Below are 18,317 nucleotides of genomic sequence, written 5' to 3' on the forward strand. Positions count from 1 at the left end.
ATAAACACCCAAAAGTTCACATACCAAAGAACAGGAAAATACAAAATTAATGTAGAATGAGGTCCTAAAATTGCTAGCAAAGACACATACTCGAAGTCAGTCATATTAAATAACTAAGAGATTTTGTTGTAGAACTACATACAAACTAAGTCAAGATTAATATTTTCATTTGCAGCTAAATTCAAGTGTTTCAGCACTGAAAAGCAAATTTATTAGCCAACTATGTTTTCTTTGGGAAAATTTCTTTTCTGAAAAGCAAACAAGTCATGACTGAAAGCAAGCATATGTTCAGTTGCTGAGAACAGAGACTGCATGGGTTAATAAAGAAATTAGTTCCTTCTTTTAAAACTCAATGTATAAGCTCCAGGTATAAAAATTCAAATTCTTTAAAAGTTTGGGGGGTTTAATTACTAAGTTTGTTGTAAGGATACAGAATCACAGAATTGTCTTGGTTGGAAAGGACCTTTAAGATCATCGAGTCCAACCATTAACCTACCACCACCAAGTCAACCACTAAACAATATCCCTAAACAGTATCCCTAAGCACTACATCTACTCGTCTTTTAAATACCTCCAGGGATGGTGACTCCACCACTTCCCTGGGCAGCCTGTTCCAATGCTTGATAACCTTTCCCGTGAAGACATTTTTCCTAATATCCAATCTAAACCTCCCCTGGCGCAACTTGAGGCCATTTCCTCTCATTCTATCACTTGTTATCTGGGAGAAGAGACTAACGCCCTCCTCGCTACAATCTCCTTTCAGGTACTTGTAGAGAGCAATAAGGTCTCCCCTGAGCCTCCTTTTCTCCAGACTAAACAACCCCAGTTCCCTCAGCCACTGCTCATAAGACTTGTTCTCTAGACCCTTCACCAGCTTTGCTGCCCTTCTTTGGACTCTCTCCAGCACCTTGATGTCTTTCTTGTAGTGAGGGGCCCAAAACTGAACACAGTATTCAAGGTGCAGCCTCACCAGTGCCTAGTACAGGGGGACGATCACTTCCCTAGTGCTGCTGGCCACACTATTTCTGATACAAGCCAGGATGCTGTTGGCCGTTTTGGCCAGCTGGGCACACTGCTGGCTCATATTCAGCTAGCCATCAATCAACATCCCCAGGTCCTTTTCCACCAGGCAGCTTTCCAGCCACTCTTCCCCAAGCCTGTAGCGGTGCATGAGGTTGTTGTGCCCCAAGTGCAAGACCCGACACTTAGCCTTGTTGAATCTCATACAGTTGGCCTCAGCCCATCGATCCAGCCTGTCCAAGATCCCTCTGCAGAGCCTTCCTACCCTCAAGCAGATCAACAGTCCTGCCCAACTTAGTGTCATCTGCAAACTTACTGAGGGTGCACTCGATCCCCTTGTTCAGATTGATAAAGATATTAAACAGAACTGGCCCCAACACTGAGCCCTGGGGAACACCACTTCTGACCAGCCGCCAACTGGATTTAACTCCATTCACCACAACTTTTTGGGCCCGGCCATCCAGCCAGGTTTTTACCCACCAGAGTGTATGCCCATCCAAGCCATGAGCAGCCAGTTTCTCCAGGAGAATGCTGTGGGAGACTATGTCAAAGGCTTTACTAAAGTCCAGGTAGACAATACCTACAGCCTTTCCCTCATCCAGTAAGTGGGTCATCTTTTTATAGAAGGAGATCAGGTTAGTCAAGCAGGACCACAGCCTTCAAGTAAGGATACACAGCCTTCAAGTAAGTTGTGTGTGGATGCTTAAATGTCATAAATGAAAGAATTATCCCACTTTTATTTATTGGTTGTCAGGTAATTAAGCAACTCTGTGTCTAATCTGAACATTTACTAGGAGTGAGAAAATACCACGTATTAGTAATTAGAGTAATGTTAAAACAAGATGCAGAATGACAGTAACACTCTTAAGCAAGACCTATATGAATTTAATAATAGAATTTATATCAATTATCTCACAGATCAACCTTCATTCTACCTTATTAAGTTTCAAAATCACAAGTGCTGGTTCTAATTTAGTCAGTCATCATTATTATAATAAAAGAAAAGAAAAATAACTTAGGCAGTAACAAGTTAACCATTCACCTTCCTTTGGCTGAGTCATAACAGGTGTTTGTGTCTCCTTTGTATATGTAACAATTTCTCGAGGAGGAAAGTCAACTTGTGTAATTTTGGCCATTCCAAGTTTAACCGGTCCACGTCTAAATAAAATTAATAAAGAAATCAGAAAAAATATTTAACTTTATAAATTACTTCACATTTTGCCTAGAATAATACCCAAGTCATCATGTCACAGCACTGCTTAGTCAAACTTAAATCCAGTGGAAACTTAACTCTGAAGAAGTCACATGATTATGACTAATATTTTATTGTCATTATTTAAAATCAGCAGCTATTTATACATCTGCGACAAAAAGGAAGATGTGCATATATATACGGATTATAGGATATAATTTTAAAGTTTTTGCTCTTTGAGGTTGACTAGGGTACTGCTACATATATGACATATCCCTATTTTCAGTGGAACAGATCTGCTCATGAGTCATGTTTGTACAGCAATGGTTCTAGGATTTTAAAGCTCAAAAGCCAGCTTAGTTATTCTGAAGGAAAAAGCATTTCCTAGTCCTTTTAACTTTGCTACCCTTTTTTGTCTACCTCTAAGATACTATTTAGAATGCAGAACTGCAAGTCTAATCTGAAACTCCCACCCTGACAAGTGATTTATCCATAATACAGTACTCCAGAATATGATACTGAAAACCTCTGAGCTTTCTGACTTTAGTTTATGGAAGATCCCATAAATGCAGATATAGCTAGTATCAAACTAGAATGCATAATGTACTTCCAAAAACCACACAACATTAATTCAGTCATTGTAACTCCTATAAAAGCTAATTTCAGCATGTATTGCAGTAATACTGCAATGATCCAACAACAATTTACCTGTATCAAATTTAGTTTCTTATTATCTACCCCTCTCCCAAGATAAAAGTGAAAGAAAAAGAGTAACCCCTTTTGAAAGGTTTTGGTGGGCAGAATCATAATTCTCATAGCATGATACAGGGTTTAGTAAGTGCTTATAAATATGTTTATAAAAGCTGTAGTTCATTATAAGAAAACATGGGAGTCACTCTGTTTTTAAATAGTTACTCTAAGCTTTTTATTTTAAATAAATGACTTTTTAAAGTTTCCATTTTGCCAAAGAAAGACTCAAAGAAAAACATGAATAAGTAAGTTTTGTTATTAGAAATAAGCATCTTATGTATATTAAATAATATAACAATTTCCCATTGCAAGCCAACTTCACTAATTCTAGGGATAGTGAATTTCTGTTACTTATAGAACAGTCTCTTAACAACAACTTGAAATCTCAAAGGAAAAAATAAGCTCTTATACTTATTATCCATAAGTACATGAAAGAGGGAATATAAGAAATCTATGCAATACCCCAGATCGGAATCAGAGTGGAGCTGAAGAACTGACGGATCAGTATCCCAATGCAGCGTCCTGATACCCCAGGTTGAACAATCATGCAGCATTAGCAAAAAAGGCCAGAGATTAGGGAAGCAAATACACACTATGAAATGCTAGAGTTACAGTAAGCTTATAGTTATTTCATTGTTCACAAGAAACAAAGCAATGTAACATCAGTTAAGTGAAATTCAGCAAACATTCAGTGCAATAATACATGCAGTAAATCCAAAAGTTAAAAAGCAAACACAGAATTCAGAGCTATTAGAAAAGAATTATATTATTTTAAAGATTGAAAGTTAAAGATCTGAAAACAAATGCAGCCTTTATGAGAAGCAAATAAAAATATTTTAAATACTGACAAGAACCATTAAAAACTTCAAGTTCCTTTTAAAATCTATTCAGATTTGTTCATGTCATATGAAGACAGATTTATTAACGTAATGCAATCTTGCCCAGAGCAGTAAATATGTGGAGGAAACTGTCATACTGGTAAAGGAAATGAGTCAACACATAAGCCTGTTGGTAGAGGGGGCAAAAATGCACTTCCACTGGGATAGAGAACTGCTAGAGTTTCCAAGATGTGACATTGCAGTAATTATGGGTTAAGCACTGCCTTGGGCATGTAAGTGTCATCTGATTTAGAGCCAACTCCATTTAAGATATTTAAATCTCTTGGAAATAGTGGGCTTCATATTAATAACACATTTCAAAGTCATGTGGAATAATGAACAGAATAGATCCATTTCAAGTCACTTTTGTATCAGAAGAAATACGAAGGGGGAAATAAATCTTCCCTCTCCCCTCATTTTTAGCCTTCATCCCCTCTCCACAAATTTTCATTTAGTCTGCTGCCTGCTACCAGGCTTCGGCAGAATTTTAATACAAGCTTGTAAGAGATTAACAGATGAACATGCATGTTTTTTCTGAAGTTCTTAGATGCTATTATATTTTTTTAAAATCATGTCTTATAACAAATAAAACAGAATATGTAATATTTTACCATGATAAGTCAGAAAAAGGTAATTTTCCATTTCTATCCCATACATGGTAATGTTCTTATAAACCAGGTGCAGGATTCCTAAAGGTACAGTTGATCTCAAAAATGTACAGGCAATGCCATAAAACCTCACAAATATGGGTGTGTCATGCACTACCTTGTTCTTGCAGAAAGTATGCATTAGAAGAATTATTAATTTTAGTTTAATTAAGAATTACAAATCCACTGTCTTCATATTTAGCAAATCATTCTACATAAATGCTATTGCATCCACAGCAATAGCTTAATACCTAAATCTCCAAAACCTTTCCATATGTTTTGTCCATCAGAAAACACAGCATTTTTACCATAAAGTTAATTACTTTGAGTACTTATAATTTAGGTCTCCACTATTTTTCTTGACCAAATAGATTTAAGCTTGGAGTTTAATTTGGTGCCTGAGACTTCAAGCTGGATATTGCTCATACGTTGTTCAATCGGGAAGGGAAGGGAAGGGAAGGGAGCAAAATCAAACCACCCCCCCAACCTTCATGTTGCTTCTGCAAAGGATGACTTACCTACAGATCCAAATGCTGCATTACCACAATACTTGTCAAACATTTTCTCAACTTTTTCAGTCCCACTTGAACTTGGGGAAAGGGCTACAAACTTAAAAGGCTCCAACTTCTGTGCCTGCTTAAGACCTAGCCCTTACTGAGTTGCTTTCCTGCTTTCAAAGCATTCTTTTAACTTTCAACAGTTGCTTCAGTGGTACCAGGGATAGTCTGCCTTTTAACATATTTCAAGTCAACAAGCAGTACAGGATATACAATTAAATCTTTCTCAGATATATTCTTTTAAAATAAAGGTAACATTCTGAGATAAAATTAACCTATTATTGTGTAACAAAATGATGTAAAATACTGTTCCTTTTGCTTTCCAGATATTTGAATGCCTTAAGTTAAATGAATTTACCTACAAGTTCAGTGAACAGAAGTTACTATTCCTCTACATATGCCTGAACTTCTCTGTATCCAGGCATATTCATAAAGCTTCCTACATCTCTAAAAAGTATTTTCTGCATTTAAACTAATTCTATGAAGCATCCACCTAACCTAAAAGTAAATCAACTGTATTAATTTACAGTCTTGAATTTATACTCTTAACTGAGGAAAACAGAACAGTATCAAACTGGGAACCAAAACTCGTTACTGATGAAAATAAACAAAGACAGATGGAAGTAATAGCAGGAACATAGTCTCAACACTGCTCTGATAATTACTAAATAAGTGAAGTTACTGGCAAGATCCAGCATCATAGAGGAAAAAAGACTAAACTAACAAAGGAGATCATCTTTGTAAAGTATAGTTGCAGCATGACCAGAGAACAAATGGCTACAGACCAAAAAAAAGAACTTAAATACACTAATACGAAAGGGTTTGTTTTAAGATTATAAAGTACAGTGGAACAACTTGGGCTTTCTAACACATCTCATATTGATATGAAAGGCACCTGTGAAATGCCAGGTATAATGCTAAGGGATATCACACAGTCCAACTTTTCCCATTAACTTTCAGGTTCAGGTGCATGTGTACATTAGGAATGCTGTACAAACTTGTACCAATACACTAGGAAGGATATAGGCACCTGTTTACAATCTTTTTGTGCTTCCACATCTGGGAATTTTTCAAGAGATAGATTTAGTTTTAAAGTTTGCAAATCCATGAAGCTATAGAGGCTTAGGAGTTGAGTTTTCTCAGGGCTTCATAAGAAAATGTATGCATACAACTTTATGTCACTATGTCCGAGGAACATACAATCAGAGAGCCTGGTACACCTATGAGGTGAAGATAAATTCAGTACACAACATGGCGTTCAGTTACAGATATGTGGCCTATACATATTGTTTCATATTGAATTTAAATTATGTATGAGTGGAAAGAAATTCTTTTTTTTAAACAAAAAAGTCATCATGAAATAATTCTTGTTTTTCCTTCTAGACAGTGAATTTAAATATAAAAATGACAATTTAATAAGCAATGATCACCGATTTAAAATAATTTAAAATTTGCTTGTTACTCAGTTAAGGAACAATTATATTTGTTCTTTATTAACATGACAGGTGAACTTCAATTGCATAGTGAATAAGCTATGCAGAAGATCATGCCTGGGCACTGTTAAAAAAAAAAAAAAGAGAGAATTTGGGTTCATATGTGCTGCCTGATGTATTCTCTACTTTAACTTTATGGTTGCTACTTAGAAATAGGCGTCTTGTAATCTTTGTTCAGGTCATTAAAATCTTGAATATTTTCAGATTAAGATTGTATATAGTTACGCATGCATAATCCACACACATACAAGATGTTACTGCAGTCTTTTTAAAAGACATTTCAAAGCGGTGTAAGTATTCACTGTTTCTCCAAAACAACTACTCATGTAAGCACAAAAGTAACTGATGATAACTGCTTTAGTAACTGTGCTTCAACTAAACTTCATCCACAATGCATACTGAGTAAATTTTAAGTACATGAATGTAATTTGCTGAGAAAATATGTTACCAAAATTAATTAGGCAAATACTGCTCTTATTCACAGACTGTGCATGGGAAACAGTAGAAATACCCTTTGGAAGTAGTGTTTCCCACCTTATCACCCGTATAATGCCACTTTGAATTCCGAGTTTAACAGAAATATTTATCTGACTCTCTTCAGCGCAGCATTTCTCAAACTGTCATGCATAAAAAAAATGGTCAAACAGATGTGGAAGTACTGGAACTGAAAAAAAAAAAACGGTGGCTGTACTAACACGGTGCTATGTGTTGGCCAAATGAGAGAGATTGTGAGTGGTATAGCTTTGTTACAGAGATGGCTGCTAAGAGAAATAACAAGAACTACTGTTCCAAGTAAGGAAAAAAAAATAAAATCAGAAGCCAGGAAAAGTTTGTAGACAGTATCTTTCATTAGACCAACTAGAATAGAGAGGAAAAGTAAATAGCTTATCATCCATATACACCCTCCTTTAGAAAAAGCTGGGAAGAGCCCAGAAGTTGGACTTTTCCAGTTTTCTATTGCCCTGAGACATTCATGCTTACAAGAACATTACCATAAGACATTCAGACTCACTTTACTTTAAACTTCAAGTTTAAACAACTCCACATAAATGCTGGCAATTTCAAATTAGGAAGTGTAGTTGCATTTCAAATTTTAAAGTAAAGCACTTCTGTAAAACAGTCACTGTTCACAGATTCAATAACACTGTAACCTCATATTATTATATTATAATCCAGTAATTAACCTTGATTTCTTCTAAAGCTTACTTGTTTAGAACACAAGTATTAAGCAAAAGAATATGACATGAAAAGTGACATACCTAGATCCAACAGCGCCATCACCAGAGTCCTGGCTTCCAGCCTCACTTGGCGTACTCACAGATTTGGAAGACGGAGAGGTAGGAGGAGGGACTAAATAGTGAAACAGACAGGTATCCGCTGTTACTACTCGCAGAGGTTGCACAGCTTAGGATGTTTTCAAATTAATTTAACATGAAGTATTAAAAAAAAGTGATGGCAAACAAAAAATACATGGATGAAAATGAACAGCAGAAAGAGAGGGGAAAAGACAATGTTAACAATTCATGCTGGCCTTTCATGCAATTGTTTAGCATTTATGCATCTGGAGCCTACAAAAAGACATGGAGGGAAAGACATTTAAGAGAAAATGAATTGAAAATATATTTTTAAACTGAACTTCTGACAAATGATGGCATCAATTTTCAAAGGGTAACTTCCACTAAATCATGTTGCTTAAACATAAGAGGAAGAGAGTTGTTAATATAGCTTTGACATCAGTTTTTTTTTAAAAATTAGACATTGAATGTATTTAACTGGTAGTTTTGTTTCAAAATATATAATCACCAAAGCGTGGACCAAAAAAAGTGGCTTTGTCATACAGCATACTGTTATTTTTGTTCTAGTTTGAATCAAATCAACATAGATCCTGTGTATCACAACAAAGTTTCTAGTGCTGACTTTTGGGGGATTTTCATATTTTTTTTCTTTTTACTTGACAAACAGTCTAGTACTGTTATATTGAAACTTTTTCTTAAAAGTCAGTTCATTTTCAGCATGTAGATGAAGATTGCAATTACTGTTTAAAAAGCAACACGTTTTTTGGAACCAATACATAATAGTGAATGATACCATGCAATCGGATACAAACACAAAGCTATTTTGATATTTCTTTCAACTTTTCTTTTTAGAAATAGTGAAACTCATTATTTTATGAAACTTAGGTTTATGCTTAAGAATCAGGGTGTGTGTTGAAGGTCCTTATATGCTTCATTTTTCAGTAAAATGCAAAACATTCATAGGACACATTCAGTCCTTAGCAACGCTTAAGAAGAACCTTTAACCAACTGGACACAAGTTATGTATATAAATTGGTATCCACTCTGTCAGGGGTCAGGCAAAGGAGAATTCTGAATTTTGATCTGCAGCATTTCTAGAGAATTTCCTGAAATCACAAGTATATTATGAATTCTGAAGAATGCTTTCATCCCATCCCAAAACAGAGACGTGACTCTGGTTGACAAAAATTCTGCCCTAAATTTACAAAATTGCAGTGAATACTTCAATTTATTAAAAATTCATTCCTCCTAGAAGAGAGACTTTTATACAGATCTAGAGTTATACTTCATAAATTCATACATGCACACACACTTGATACACATATACACCCCTATTTATATAGATATATGTATGCATAAGAGTATATGTATGTTCTTCAACTCACCATCACCATCTACTGAATAATTTATCCTAAAAGAAATGCCCATAGGCCTTTATATTCCTACATTATTTTTGTGCGTTATCAGAAATGATGACATTTTAATGTCACCCTTTCTTAACCGAAGAGGTGACATTAGAAAAGTATCTTGTTACCATTTACAACAGTCAGCCAGCTCCATCTAGCAGTAAGCACGGCCAAAAGAACTCAGTAGCTCAGTCCTGATGCTACAGTGCCCTCTCGTGGGGCAAACTGTTGGCAAGGAAGTCTTCCCGCTAAGCGAGGTGAAAGCCATTTAACGGCCAACAGTCTTATGAAAAGACCAAATTCCACCTACTTCAACAGAGGATGAAACTATAATATCTTGAGAGTTATTTTGGTTCACTAACTTGTGGCTTCTTCTATAACGACTATGGTAGATATCAAAAGCATACTTGCATTTTATGGTCCCTGCTCTCACAAGAGAGCTACCTCTCTCTGGCAGTTAAACAGGACAGTAATTGCCTTAGGAATTTTAAATACAATTTTCTTTGAAGGAATCTAACCTCAAGCTATCCACCTACACTGACAACGCAAGCTCAAGCTTTCTGCACACCAAGCTGGTCAGCTGCAAGTTAGCTTCAGTTCAGGCATATGATCAGTATACTATCATACCTTGCCAGCATCCAGCCAGCAGCCGAGCCTCAGGCATGCTACTATGCTACGTTCTAGCTTGATTTAGGATTTAGATCAGATCTGGGTATCTTGAAAGGGAACAGAATGAATTCCCTGCGAATCTGTGTAAGTTGAAGGGTGTAGTTAAGTAGATGTTCAATGGAATTAAACACAACACTCACAGGGGTATGCCCTGGTCTTACACAGCAGCACCTCAAAGAGCTTTTCACAAACAGCTGAAACCTATGCAATGACTTGCTTTGAGGCCTGACTATCCTGTGGTTTTTAGATTCTCTCTCGCAGATTTAAAAAACCAACAGCAACCATCACGTGCATTTCTGCAAGTTTCATCAGCTGCCTTAGCAAAACCTCACACAAGTGTTCAACTATTAGCCTGCCAAACAAAATCTCTAGTAGGCAAGAACTGATTACTTAAGACACTGTATGCTAGTGCTAACATAGCCCAAATGCAGTCTCTAAACTGTGAGAACAGTTCAAACTACTAAAAATGACTGGTGTGGCTGTTGGAATGGGTGCAGCTATAACAGTGTTTACTCCACATTCACTTTTGAACACTTGAGGACTATGCAAAAAGCAGTTACGAAGATGCAGTCACAGATACACTATATCCATAAGAAATAATTATTTTTTATTTGCAAGCCCAGCTGAAATAGACCCACACCATCGAGTCAAACTGAAAAATAAGTCTTAAACCCCTTAGATTACAGAACTATAGACAAAAAGTGGAGTTGAATTATCGCCCTCTTCGCTTACATCTTCCAGACAGATGTGGCTATGTAAAAGCAAAAAGTAATAACCGATATGCTAACCCATCGAAGAGTGGCACAGATATGAATCAACATCCCTGATAGTTAAATTTTATACTTAGCCTTGCTATTACTCCATCAAAGTCTGTCAGGTATCTGAGATAAAGAAAATTAGGGTATAACAGATGCAGAAAGGAAACTAGCCAACTCTGCACAAAAATATCAGAATTAGAATTTGGCATTGTGAAAAAGAGAAAGGAAAACAATGCAGAAGAATAATGTGCAGGGAAAATAGAGGGGAAAAAAAAGAACAACAAATCCATGATATTTATGTATTTTAACTAAAAGAGTCCAAATAATCCACTAAATATAAAACAATCTTTTACAAAATAGTACTAGTAATGTGTACTGAAGCACATGACATTTGTAACAGAGATCATGCAGGACAAAATAGTACAAAACCCAGACATGCGTACCACAAAAAACAGTGGCCAGAGAATTTTCATGCTAGTTACACAAATACCACAATCCTAACAAAAACAAACAAAAAAACACCACCAACAAGAAAACCCCCCAAACCAAAAAACCCCAAAGCTACACCCTCCCCCTCCCCCCAAAAAAAACAAACAAAAAACCCCCAAATATTTACTGTAAACTAATATTAACATTCCTACCAACAGGAGACTCCGGTGTCAACCCCATGCTCTGAAGTAATGCTTCAGCTTCCCTTCTCTTCTTTTCAAGATCAGATTCTTCTTGTACAGGAAGAACTTCTTTCTTCTGATCGGTCTAAAAATAATTCAATAATTAAGTTACAGCATTTAACAGGTATTAAAACCTTTCATTTATTTTTTGAGATCTCATAGGTTCTTTTATGCTACTGAAACCTATCACCATACAGGTTAGATATTTGACTCTAGTAATTCTTATGGTCCTTTCTGTCGATAAAGAACAGACAGGAATCACAAAATTTTGTAGCTTTGCCACTGTCTTTTAAAAAGACACACATAACATGCAAAAAGTGTCTTCTCATTTGTCAAAATGACTGATACTTCATAAGATCAGGAATACCTTTTTTTACACTAATGTTAAGCACTGTAAAATGCAAAGACTGAAAAAATGCATTATGTACCTGTATATAAAAGTATTTTAAAGACACAGTTATATGGTTCTGATTTTGAAATTACAATAACTGTGTCAAGGAAAACACTATAGGGTTAAAATGACAGTAAGAGACACTCCTCTCTGGTCAAGAACGTATTCGGACACTTGGCTAGGTAGAGCACATGCTAAAGTGTGTAGCAATTAAGAAAATGTGTGTAAGACATAAAAGTGATGATTGTCTATGTGTGCATTTCAAGCTATTTTTTAAAACAAAAACATCAAGTTGTTTAGTGAGAAAGGTTTCTTTTGGACCCCAGGTTTCACGGAATAAAAATCCAAAGTCTTAAAAAAACCCTTTGCAGTAACTTCCAAGTTTACAGGGCATTTTAGTAGTTTCCTTTAAGTCATGTTAATCTGCTAGATTTCACGCAAGAAAAAGAACAAAAATTACACCCCCATACCTATAATTTAGAAATAACGCAAGCTCTACTGTGAAAGATGCTGAATACTCCGTATCTTTGCACACTCATTTAACTGCTCATTCAATTACAGAAATATAATTCGCTGCTCAAGGTGCTCACAACTCAGTCAGTAGCAAGTGAATATTTTTGTAAATATAAATTGATGATACAAATACAAGTCTTTAATAGAAGCAGCAAAATCTAGACCAAGCTATTCTATCTCAGTGCCACGATTAAAGACTAAATGTGCAGTCAGGTGATGAGCAATATGTTTCTAATCTACTGCACAATTCCTTTTAAAAAAGCAATTCCCAAATTTTAGAGCAAGTTCTCAACTGATAAGCTATTGCATCACATGTGGAATCTCAGATATAGGCAATGCATTGTTACAAGATCACCACAACATAATTTGAGATATTTCCCTCTCTTTGTCCAAATCATGTAGCTGGCAGCTGCCCAGTCTACAGTGACATGCTAATTTAGAACACCTACAAGATCATAACCAAAACACAGAGAAGTCTTGAAAAAGTACTCCAAAACATTCCAGCAAAAGTTTCACTTATGAGGTATAATCTGCATTCAAGAGCAACACGGTAATAAATCACTGATTGTCACATACTTTAGTAGAGAGAAATCCAAAAGACTGTTAAGAAACCAAGCCTAACACACAAGTAGCATATACAACTTGAGCGTTGCTCTGATTTTAAAATTCAGGCTAAAGATGAGTCAAAGACCAGAAGAATGTAGCACATTGTTTGTACAATAATACTACTGATAGTCAGACAATTCATATGGACATCCTCAGAACTGCACTTCAGAAATGAGTTCTCTCAATATCACCATTGTAACTCATTAAGCAACACTCGTGCAACGCTTCACAGTGATTTGATTAATGATGTCCCATGCACACAAGTGGTTTTAGAAATCCAAACTTTATGCAAGTGTGGGATTAAAAAAAAATTAAAATCTAACTTACTATATGGACAATTCTAAAGAAAACAGTAGGTGTTCGCTCTGATCAGAAAACAAAAGTGCTACATTTGCATCAGCAACTGACCATTAAATAGACACTCCCTGAATAACGTGTAGCAAGTGACTCAGTGAACCTACCCCTAAATTTTGGGCAAGTTACATATGCAAACAGTCAAATTTCAAAGAGAAAATTATTTCTTACTTCTTTTTTCTTTCTTTCTTCCTCCTTTCTTTTCTTCTCCTCTCTGATTTGAGCTAATCGTTGCTTCTTGCGCTCCAACTCCGCCTTCAGTTCACTTTTGTCAGACATGGCTGAAACGCTGATCAACAGAAATCATAACACTGTTTGGTTTTGTTTTGGGTTTTTGTTTTGTTGGTTTTGTTTTTTTTTTTTTAAGAAAGCTTATTTAAAAGAAAGCTGCTATCATTAAAGGAACTACACTAGACTAAAACCAGAACTGTGAAAACTCTTAAAATAATAACTAAAAAATCACATTCCTATTTGCACATTTCTTTCACTTAACACATTCTCAATAATAAAGGGATTGATTTAAAACAGACAGAACTACAACATGGTGACAGAATCCATTCCTAAGGTAGTTCTGATGGTGTTTGAAGGAACTACTTTGAAAGAAACATTAGGCACCAAAGATGGGGCCATCTGATCTTGCCATAGGATTCTGTACAGCTACAGAGCCAACTATGAGACTGAAAACAGGAAGGAGGGTACCAACACAATACCTATATTTTACTTTTCACTTCAACAGCTTACACATTGGCGTGCTATAACTTAGCAGTATGTAAGCTATATATCCTTCTACATACAGTTGTAGGATTCAAAATACAGATTAAAATATTTAGCAGCATTACTATAAATTGCAAGGCAAAGCAAGTACAAGTGTGACAGTCAAATAAACCCCTGTAAGATATGTGCATTATCAATTTTTCCCCAAACTTTTTGTACATTGCTAAGAAATTGGTGAATCTTTTAAAGACAAAAATTCTACAAAAAATTTTGCTACATAACTAACTCAAATACAGACAAGAAGGTCAACAATAAACAAAATGTGAAAAAACACCACTTCAGACCTTACAAAGATTCAGGATACAAGTATGAAAAACCATGTGAATGGGCTGAGCAAATAAAAGCTTAATTTTACTATATTTAAGCAAATCCAAGTCAGTAAAAAAAGTGCAGAAGTGGTTCTACAACAGACGAGGGATCTGTAAATGCTTTTACACTAAACATGGTAACAAATAGACCAGATTAAGCATTAGTAATATGGCTATTCACTAATTCAAAATAATACCTGCAAGTGTTTGCATAGCACATCTAAGCACAGAAAAGGATGCAAAATGATACAAGCCTCATCCATCTACCCCAATATAGTTAGCATGTACACTGGGGTAAATGTGTGCATTCCTCTACGTTGCCTGCAAACATTTAAGTGCTAATAAATAAATAAAAACATCTACTGCCGGCATTTTCACATGGCATTCCCACGTCGCTTTACAACAGCACTAGGAAGGCGCATTGTCACCACACCCGTCCTTCTAACGCCGAGCCAGGAAAGCAAAGCGGCACGAACCGGGTGCCGCCAGGACCCAGTTCCCCACCCAAATCCCACACGGGCCGTACCGGGGAGGGAGCCTGGCAGCGCACTCCCACCCTGACAGGACCCTACCACACCCCAAGGCCCAGGAGAAGGCAGCACTACCAAACCCCTCCGGAGCGCGCCCGTACCCCCTCCCGCTTATTGAGGGCCGCCCCCCCAGCCCCACCCTGCTGCCGCACCCCTCACTCGACAGGGCGCGGCCGAAAGAAGCGGGGTCCCCACCCAGAGCCAGCGGCGCAGAGCCGGGAGAGGCGGCAGGCCGAGGCGCAGCTCGGCCGCCGCGGTGCCCCCGCGCACCTGGCAGCGGGACCTCCCTCTGCTTTAACCGCCCCTCGGCCACGGCGCCCCGCTCCCCTTCCGCCGCTGACAAAGGCGCCGGCAGCTGACAGGCAGCAGCCTACGGCGGGCGCCGAGGATCAAACCAGCTCCGAAAGCGTTGCGGGATGCGCCGGGACTTACAGGAACTGCGGAAGGACACAGAGGCCTGTACAGTAGCGCGCAACACTGAGACACCAACGCCCCACTCGTTCGCACCGTGAAGGGGAGCGATCTGAAAGGAACTCACACGGGGATGGGGTGCTTCCAGAGCCCTAACACCGAACCCCTCCTGTGGGCCGCTGGCGAAGCAGCTTCGAGAACAACGACGCCCAACATGCACCGCGCCCCGCTGGGCGGACCGTGCCCTCAGCGCCCTGTGGGTGAGTGTGGCGCGGTGCGCGTTGCATGATGGGAGCTGTAGTCTTTTTGGGGGGCGCGGCACGTCGCCAGCCGCCGGCGGCCGCGGGGTCCGGCCAGCGAGCGCCACCGAGTGCCAGGGGGCGCGCGGGCGGGTGCGCGCGCATGCGCGCTCTGCTTTGGTTAGCTGGTGGTGGCGGGAGCGCGAGGGCAGTGACGTGACGGGGCCTCGCAGTGCCGCCTCACGGGGGATCTCGCAGCGCCTCGCACCCGCGGCGGCGGGCGGCCCTGAGGGGAGCGGGCCCGGGCGGGCCGCCTGCGCGGACCTCGCCGCCTTCGGTTTGGCTTCCCAGAGAGTGAGGATCCACGCTGGCCACCGCCGTGCCAGCAGTGAAACAAGTCAGCCCGATGCAGACATTGATTGAAAATCGTGCGTGATTTTAATCGTAGGCCGGGCAGGCTGGCAGCCATGCTCACATCACTGACCTGAGGATAAAATACGTAAAAGGCTGATCTGCTGTGAGTGTCAGGCTAGGGACAAAATTACCCGCGCTAAATCTGCTTTGCGTGGATGTCAGCAAGTGGAGTTAGGTTGTCAGGTTGATGCAGCGTTACATGTTAGCAGACTGGTTCGCTGTGTGTGCTGAATGGGGTAAAGCTGTGCCAAACCCAAATGGCGTCAGTGGGCGTCGTGGAATGGAGTTAGGCAGCTCGTTTTGATAAAAGTGCCAACTGGTAGTGACTTTGCTGTTCCCCAGTCATCCTAAATTAATAAGTGTATTGCCACTTGTATCCTGTGGAAATATATATCAAGTTTTTTTACTTTTTTTTCTTAACTGCTGCGCTAGTGCTACTGACTAGGATCTCAATGAAGTGCTTGGTTCTTCAGACTGCTGATCTTCCAAAACTGTGCTTACCAAAGCAGAATTAATATGGACAACTCATATACTTCAAGTGGAGCATATGTTCACAACACTCTGTGAAATGAAGTTTTTAGAGGCAATAACTATCCGCTCCAGAGAGGGTAAAATTTTCTGCTATTACAAATTGGAATAATTTATTTAAAATCACTGGATCCACAAACATTTATGTCTGATGAGTATATCTTCTGAACTCCTGCTGATGAGTACTAGAAAAAAATTGTGTTTGAAGTCAAGCTCTGTCATGCTGCAATCCTGTTATGTATCATAAACTGGACAGGTTGGTTGCTACTTTGCTGGGATAGCTCTCAGGAGAACTTCAATTGCTGCAGGAATCAGTGTTGATTATTTACTCCTCTGTAGTCTTCCATGTGAGTCAGGATTCATACTATACCTTAAAAAAAACTAGAAAAACTGTCTGTTGTCTAGACGGCTTCTGATCATTGAATAACCCCCATGCATTTCGTAAGAGTATGGGTGTTACCATTCAGAAACACTGTAAGTGAAACTGTCAAAGAAAATTGTATGATGTGCAAGAGAAAAGGTTGCATTTTTCTTCAGAGATGGAAATACGAAGATGATAGTAATGAACTTCCACAAACAGGTGTCGTCTTTGAATTTATTTACCAGAGTTTTCTAATATCACTTACAATAATGTGTGCACCCGAGAACAGGAGTATGTGTTTTATTTCTGTATTTTTTTTTTTTATTTGAAGCTTTCCAGTAATATTTTTCAAGTTTACATTTAAAATTGTGAATGTAGGAGCCAGATATTTCACATTTGTAATGAATTTAGCCAGTTGATTTTTGGTAATTGATCTTCAGCACTGAAGTGTATTTCTTAGTCCTGAACCTATGTATGTCTGCTGAAGGTCATGTTATTATTTTTTGCACTAGTCTTTCATTTTAGAACACAGTAACTACAACAGCTAATTTTTGCAGCTTTGACATCTCCCTTTTTCTTTGTAAATGATAGCTATAGTTTTCAAATAGCTCTATCTGGATCAGTTTAGCAGTGACACAAAAACTGACAGAATGCTGACTCTATACGAATACATTTGTGATTTTTTTTTTTTACCAGTCATTGATCTCACAAGTAATAGCAGTTTAAATAATCTGATACATTTTTCAGCAGCTGAAAGGCTCATGACGTATATGGTGGGAGGACAGGTTTGGGAAAGCATATTGGTTTTAGGTGTTCAAAAGTGAGTGTTTTCTTCTAGCCTCAGCTTCCTGGTGACAGTATCTTTTGGTATAGTGAACCCCAATTTTATAATGGTGTCTAAGAACATGGAGAAGTTATACTGTGAGGTGGACCCTTTCTGTATTTAGGGCCAGGAAAACAGCCTGTAGGGGATTTTATGCACTCATCCTATGCGTTGGGTCTAGGATGAACACGACATGGTTAAGATGTGAACACCAGCTTTAACAGTGATTGTGTACCCACATAAACAGAATTAGTGTATTACTGAGAAGTTATTTTGAGACATGTAAAGGAATGATAAAGATAAATCAGGTCTCTGCTATAGATGGGCAGGAATCCAGACTAAACACAAGAAGATATCATTCGATTCGGAAGAACCTCTACTTTTGTCTTTTGGAGAACATTAGACTTCCATGGTGCCTGAATCAGAGAAGGGTAGGTAGCAAAGGCAAATGGGCTCTCGCCTTGCTTTGTCACCTCATTGTGCTACTGGAGAACAGTGGTTTGCTCTGGAGCATGAGCCCAAGAGAGGGCTGGAGAGGGTAGTTCCCTCCTCAAGTAACTGCCACTGTGGCACTGTCCTCTCTAGCAGTATGAGAGACTGGGAGAAGGCAGCTAGCCTACCTTTCTCCTTTAAGGCTCCATTTTAATGTTCTTTTTTCTCATATTTCAGGAAAACTAAAAGTCTGTCTTACAGACTTACTGGAATTGAAATAATCAGGAAGATCTCATC

The 18,317-nt window shown here is 38.5% G+C and overlaps 1 protein-coding gene across 5 annotated transcripts in view; it reads right to left on the bottom strand.

Annotated features, from left to right (window-relative positions):
* Positions 1–15,438, bottom strand: part of DYNC1I2 (dynein cytoplasmic 1 intermediate chain 2) — a 34,592-nt gene extending 19,154 nt beyond the window's left edge. Inside the window, exons 1-5 of one of the 5 annotated variants that reach the window (XM_068407285.1) lie at positions 15,351–15,438; positions 13,372–13,489; positions 11,307–11,421; positions 7,797–7,887; positions 2,063–2,178 (exon numbers count right to left, since the gene is read on the bottom strand). In XM_068407285.1, the coding sequence (XP_068263386.1) occupies positions 2,063–2,178; positions 7,797–7,887; positions 11,307–11,421; positions 13,372–13,479 (430 nt within the window). In that variant the 5' untranslated portion in view covers positions 13,480–13,489; positions 15,351–15,438. The other 4 variants (XM_068407286.1, XM_068407284.1, XM_068407288.1 and 1 more) reach the window with 4 other exon arrangements.
* Positions 15,439–18,317: the final 2,879 nt, after the last annotated feature.

This window comes from Nyctibius grandis, chromosome 9, assembly GCF_013368605.1.
Source record: "Nyctibius grandis isolate bNycGra1 chromosome 9, bNycGra1.pri, whole genome shotgun sequence".
NCBI classification, from domain to species: Eukaryota; Metazoa; Chordata; class Aves; order Nyctibiiformes; family Nyctibiidae; genus Nyctibius; species Nyctibius grandis.